At 32.9% G+C, this 7051-nt stretch overlaps 1 protein-coding gene across 1 annotated transcript; it reads right to left on the bottom strand.

Annotated features, from left to right (window-relative positions):
* Window positions 1–985: 985 nt before the first annotated feature.
* LOC137947708 (uncharacterized mitochondrial protein AtMg00810-like) lies at window positions 986–1520 on the bottom strand. The gene is made up of 2 exons (XM_068793484.1): window positions 1118–1520; window positions 986–1011 (listed from the first exon to the last, which is right to left on the bottom strand). The coding sequence occupies exons 1-2, from the start codon at window positions 1518–1520 to the stop codon at window positions 986–988; spliced, it is 429 nt and encodes a 142-aa protein (XP_068649585.1).
* Window positions 1521–7051: the final 5531 nt, after the last annotated feature.

The raw sequence follows: 7051 nt of genomic DNA, 5'->3' as shown, positions 1-7051 counted from the left end.
TCAAGCACCTCCACAAGGGCTGCCTGCTTCTGGAGCACATCGCCGCTAAAAAAAAGGGTCTGGCAATATGCTGTAATTTTAAAACGAACCACCTTTGTGCTGCATTGGTGATTATGTTTGAAGTAAATAACAAATTATGGCTGGTTAATGTTAACTTTCTCTCTCCTACTTGGTCCTGTCTTCTAAATTGTTATCGGCTTTGGCAAGTTTTTGAGCTACAAATTTCTTCGTTTGCATGTTGTCTGAAATTAATCTCCCACAAGCTTGAGTTATATTTGATCTGAAGTCTCCAAGGAAGTATCTCCCTCTCTAAAATGGACTACAAGAAAGAGGTTAGGGATCGGGCCTACTGCAAAGCGTCGACAGGACAGGTGATCCCTTTGGCCATTCACACTTCCTGGTGGAAAATAAAGGGGAAGCCTTTCATTCACGGTCCCCTGATCTACTTCTAGGAAAGGGAATTTTCCTAGAAAAAGTCACTCAAGAAGGGTAAGTGTGTGGGGAAAGTGATTCACAAGGAGAATCACCTCGTTACTCAAATGATAGAAAATGAAATATGGTCTCTATGTTGGAAGCAATGGCGGGCAAGCAACTCAAAGAAAGATAAAGGAAGAAGAAAAAACAAAGGAGAGACAAAAGAAAAGGAATTTCTTTAATATAATTGCTTATTTTTTTTTTTTACAAAGTTTGAGTATATGGGTATTTATACTACTCAAAAGATTCTAATCAATAGATATATTTTATCACTCCAAAAGTCACTAATCAATAGATGTATCTTATCACATCAAAAGACACTAGTCAATGGATGCATCTTATCACATTAAAAGACACTAGTCAATGGATGTATCTTATCACATTAAAAGACGCTAGTCAATGGATGCATCTTATCACATCAAAAGACATTAATCAATTGATGCATCTTATTTTCGATTTTGTTGAACAACCTATAGTAAATTGATAATAACTTCTTCTAGAAAATATCAATTCATGAATGGTCTAATACATTGGAACCTAGACAGGTATAGCTTTCCAATGAAATATTATTTGCACCATTTAAATGAGAATAGACCTTTCAAATATTTGTTTGATTCCAGTCAAGTTTAGTATCCAACACCACCTCTTAAACTTGATATCTTTGCAACACCGATCAACATTCTCACCTTCTGAAAACTTTCATATTTGAGAGACTTTGTTAAAATGTCAGTAGCTTGATCAAGTGATTTCACATATTCCATCCCTTTGGCAAAAGAAGTTGCAGCAATATACTCAAATTCACATGTTGAGAGAATGACTATGGGTTGCTTCTTGGAACACAAAAAAATTGCACTATTTCCCAAAAAGAATACAAACCCAGTAGTGTTTTTTCTATCATCAATATCTCCAACATATTCACTATCACAATACACTCTCAAATTGAATTCATTTGAAGATGAATAGAACATTCCATAGTCAAAGGTACCTTTGAGATAACGAAGAATCCTTCTAGCTGCTTTCATGTGAGATTTAGAGGGATTTTCCATGAATCGACTCACAATTCTTACTAAAAAAAAATATCAGGCCTGATATAAGTCAAGTACCTCAAACTTCCCACAAAACTTTTGAATAAATTTGGGTCTAAGATGGCTTTTAACAACATATCCTAATGGTTGTTCAATGTAGACCTACGCTTGCTTGATGAATCTTCCAATGATTTTGAGCTGCAAGAGAAATTAACAATCAGATCGTCTCTAGACGAGCAAAAGGAGCAAATACTTCTTTATAATCAATGCCTTGTTTTTGCTTGTACCCCTTAGCAACTAACCTCACTTTGTATCTATCTACCTTCCCCTTGGAATTCTTCTTAGCTTTGAATACCCATTTAACTCCAATAGCCTAATGACCACTTGGAAGAGAAACAAGTTTCCAAGTGTCATTCTTTTCAATGGCTCGAATTTCTTCATTAATGGCTTGTGTCCACCTTTTCTCTTTTACAACTTCTTAAAACCTCAAAGGTTCATCAGTAGAGAAAAAAAAGTTTTCATCTTCTAACCTTTCAGTTTCATTGTAGATGTCTTCAAGGTTTTGATATCTTTGAGGTCCTTCACTTGAGCAATATGAAGGTGAAGAAAATGACAATGATGTTTGAGATAATGTATTTGGTGAGGTTGGAGGAGTAATTTCACATTGAGTTTGCTGTATTGTAGACTCTTCTTCTTCAAAGTATGGAAGAAAATCATAGACTCCTTCCTCATTATCACTCTAATCCCATGAAACATCTTCTTCAAACTCAACATCTCTACTTACTAGAATTTTATTATTGCTGGGATTGAAGACCTTGTAGCCTTTTGAATTTTTGTCATGGACAATGAACACAAACTTCTTGCTTCTATCATCGAGCTTAGATCTCTCTTGTTCTGGAACATGAACATAGGTTACTGATTGGAAAAATCGCAAGTGTCACACACTTGGCTTCCGTCCACTCCATGCTTCTTGTGGCGTTACATTTTTTAATGTTGCTAGAAGAATGGTAGGCAATCAACTCAAAGAAAGATAAAGGAAGAAAAAAAACAAAGGAGAGACAAAAGAAAAGGAATTTCTTTAATACAATTGCTTGATTTTTTTACAAAGCTTGAGTACATGGGTATTTATACTACTTAAAAGATACTAATCAGTAGAGACATCTTATCACTCCAAAAGTTACTAATCAATAGATATATCTTATCACATCAAAAGAAATTAATCAATGGATGCATCTTATCACGTCAAAAGACATTAGTCAATGGACGCCTCTTATCACATCAAAAGACATTAATCAATGGATGCATCTTATTTTCGGTTTTGTTGAACAGTTTATTGTAAATAGACAATAACTTCTTCTAGAAAGCATCAATTCATGAATAATCTAATTCATTGGAACCTAAACAAGAATAAATTTCCAATGACATATTATTTGCACCATTTAAATAAGAATAGACCCTTCAAATTTTTATTTGATTTCAGTCAAGTTTAATATCCAACGCTCTATTCCATCATTTACCCTGTGATTTCACTTTCCATTGCGCTACGCAGCTCGTCCATCCTTTGACTCTGTTCCCTTGCCCTCTCACTCTCCCTCGATGCCTTTTGCTCTACTTCTCAATCATCTTCTAGCTCATCGCTCTGAAGCCCTCTCCCTCTTGCTTGTCTCTCAACATCTTCTGCAAAGCCCAATTTCTCACTCGTCTCTCAAGGTATTTTCTTATCCCATTAGAATTTGGAATAATCATTGATAGACATAGATAATGATCGACGTATTGATGGTTGTCAATCTCTTGTTTCCTTTGTCTTTCCCTCCAACTTCAAAATACCTCCAATTACATAGGGTTGCCTCGAGATGTCTGTGCTTGCGTTTCTTCTCAAAACTTTAGAGACTATGGTGCTCACGTTACTATGGAGCTCTAGCTTTTCACAAAAACAAAAAAGGATGCCTTTTCTAAAGGATTTATTCAGCTTCATATATTCTCATTTAATATGTTAAGCCTGTTATGTTTGGTAAAAAATCAATATTTGTATCTTCTTTAAATTGTGTCTGTTGTTCATGAGGGCTTTTGTGTATGTTTGTATGTTTTTGTTTTTTTTTGTTCAAGCTAGTTACATAATTTTGACTTCTGCTATAAAGAGTTTCAATCTTATAATCAGCGAGGTTGCTGCAGAATAAACTAAGAGACACACAACACTGGTAAACAAAATAGTACAATTAATAAAGGAAAATCAATAAAACATACCACAAATAATAACTATTGAAAAAAAGAAATAAAAAGAAGTTTGCAAGCTTACTTGATAATATTGAATCAAAGACAGAGTAGCTCAGAAGATGCTTATGACATGATCAGACGTAGATCTCCCCAACTTGTTTGCTGCAGTGAGTGGAAGACAAGCCAGGGAGTCATTTCATGCAAAGAAAACGATGAAGATAGGCTTATAAGCAGCTTGGAGATCAACAGTAATAGTGAATACTAGCATGCGAGATGAGACGAAGCCATGGGAGTTCACAACATCGTTCACACGCTACGGTCCGGTCCACTTGTCGGGTCAAACCAGGTATGAGAATATGATTTCCGATTAAATTAACAAATCAGAAAAGGTAGTTTTCAAATTCCGATAGGATTGACTAAAAAAATGCTTATTAAATTCTCAAGTGAATGTGCGGTGGGATATTTACCCGAGTCAAACAAGCCATTATTTTGCACATGTACAAAAAGCTGACCTAACAATCATAGATGATTGTAAAGTGATTTATCATACGTGACGGGCTATATTTTGTAAGAAATGACTTATGGATTGGGAGTCAAAACTCAACAGTTAAAAATCCCCTGCCTCCCCCTTTTCCCGACAATTGTGAAACCTAATATATAAAAAAAAATAAAAAGTGTTTACATTTCCAAAAAAATTATAGAGACTTTTATGAATTATCTCTCTCTACATTTGTGCATTTCCATTTTTTACGTATACTTTTTTCTTAAAACAAAACTTGAGTTATCACTTTCCCTTTATTTCTTAAACAAAAAGATAAGGCAAATAGATCACAACAAAATAAAAATTTTAGCGTTTATGTATGGAAAAAAATTTAAAACAATAATAAATGTGAGTAAAGAAAATTTATTGACACACCACAAATGAACACAAAAGTTTTGTTATCCAAGTTTGGGAAATTCCACTAGTTCAACCCTAATAGCTTGGAATTTTATAAGAAAGAGATTTCTAATTGATCCTAACATGTTTTGAATATGGATATGCATGCTTGAAACATGTTAAAGATGCAAATGACCTATGGATCCAAACCTTTTAAAGAGAATAAGAAATGCTCATTAAATTCTCAAGTGAACATGCGGTGGGATATTGACCCGAGTCAAACAAGCCATTATTGTGCCCATGTACAAAAACCTGACCTAAAAATCATAGATGATTGTAAAGTGATTTATCATGCGTAACGAGCTATATTTCTGTAATAAATGACATATGGATTGGAAATCAACACTCATCAGTTAAAAATTCCCAACCTCCCCTTTTCCTGACGATTGCAAAACCAAATATATTAAAAAACTAAAAAGGGTTTTCAATCCCTAAAAAAATTACAAAGAATTTTGGGAATTATCTCACTCTACATTTGTGCATTTCCATTTTTGGTGTATACTTTTTTCTTAAATCAAAACTTGAGTTTTCACATTCCCTTTATCTCGTAAACAAAAACATAAGGTAAATAGATCACAACAAAATGAAAATTTTAGAGTTTATGTATGAAATTTTTTTTATAACAAGAACAAATGTAAGTAAAGAAAATTTATTCACACATAAAAAATAAACACAAAAGTATTGTTATCCAAGTTTGAGAAATTCCTCTAGTTCAACCCTATTTGCTTGGAATTTTTTAAGAAAGAGATTTCTAAATGATCGTAACATGTTTTGAGTATGGATATGAATCTTGAAACATGTTAAAGATGTAAATACCTAAGGATCCAAAACTTTTAAAGAGAATAACAAATGCCCATTAAATTCTAAAGTGAACGTGCGGTGGAATATTTACCGGGGTCCAACAAGCCATTATTTTTCCCATGTACAAAAATCTGACCTAACAATCATAGATGATTGTAAAGTGATTTATCATGTGTAATGAGCTATATTTTTTTAAGAAACTACTTGTGGATCGGGAGTCAACACTCACCGGTTAAAACTCCCTTGCCTCCCCTTTTCCCGACGATTGCAAAACCTAATATATAAAAAAAGTAAAAAGGGTTTAGAATCCCTAAAAAAATTACAGAGAAATTTGGGAATGATCTCTCTCTACATTTGTGCATTTCCAATTTAGATATATACTTTTTTCTTAAATCAAAACTTGAGTTTTCACTTTCCCTTTATCTCATAAACAAAAACATAAGGCAGATAGATCACAAAAAAATGAAAATTTTAGATTTTATGTATGGAAAAAAAATTTAAAATAATATCAAATGTAAGTAAAAAAAATTTATTCACACACCACAAATTAACACGAAAGTTTTTTTATCCAGGTTTGGGAAATTCCACTAGTTCAACTCTAATAGCTTGGAATTTTATAAGAAAGAGATTTCTAATTGATACTAACATGTTTTGAATATGGATATGCATGCTTGAAACATGTTAAAGATGCAAATGACCTATGGATCTAAACCTTTTAAAGAGAATAAAAAATGCTCATTATATTTTAAAGTGAACATGCAGTGGGATATTTACACGAGTCAAACAAGTCATTATTTTTCCCATGTAAAAAACGCTGACATGGAAATCATAGATGATTGATTTTAAAGTGATTTGTCATCCGTACCAGCCTATATTTTAGAAAGAAATGACTTATGGATTGGGAGTCAACACTCAGTTAAAAATCCTCTGCCTTGCCCTTTTCCCGACGATTGCAAAACAAAATATATAAAAAAAACTAAAAGGAGTTTACAATCCCTAAAAACAGTTACAGAGACTTTTTGGAATAATATCTCTCTACATTTGTGCATTTTTATTTTAGATGTATACTTTTTTCTTAAATCAAAACTTGAGTTTTCACTTTTCCTTTATCTCATAAGCAAAAAGATAAGGCAAATAGATCACTACAAAATGAAAATTTTAGAGTTTATGTATGGAAAAAAAATTAAAAAAATAACAAATGTAAGTAAAGAATATTTATTCACACACCACAAATGAACACAAAAGTTTTGTAATCCAAGTTTGGGAAACTCCACTAGTTCAACCCTAATAGCTATGAATTTTATCAGGAAGAGATTTCTAGTTGATTCTAACAAGTTTTTAATATGGATATGCATGCTAGAAACATGTTAAATATGCAAGTGACCTATGGATCCAAACCTTTTAAAGAGAATAGGAAATGCACATTAAATTCTCTAGTGAACATGTGGTGGGATATTTACACGAATCAAACATGCCATTATTTTGCCCATGTTGAAAAAGTTGACCGAACAATAATAGATGATTGTAAAGTAATTTATCATGTGTAACGGGCTATATTTTTGTACAAAATTACTTATGGATTGGGAGTCAACACTCATCA

Source organism: Aristolochia californica, unplaced genomic scaffold (genome assembly GCF_029961685.1).
Source record: "Aristolochia californica isolate CCGP_79_NKW_82.1479 unplaced genomic scaffold, dmAriCali1.0.hap1 SCAF_1, whole genome shotgun sequence".
NCBI lineage: Eukaryota > Viridiplantae > Streptophyta > Magnoliopsida > Piperales > Aristolochiaceae > Aristolochia > Aristolochia californica.
The sequence above is the reverse complement of the archived record's forward strand: the minus strand, read 5'-3'. Positions and strand labels throughout refer to the sequence as shown.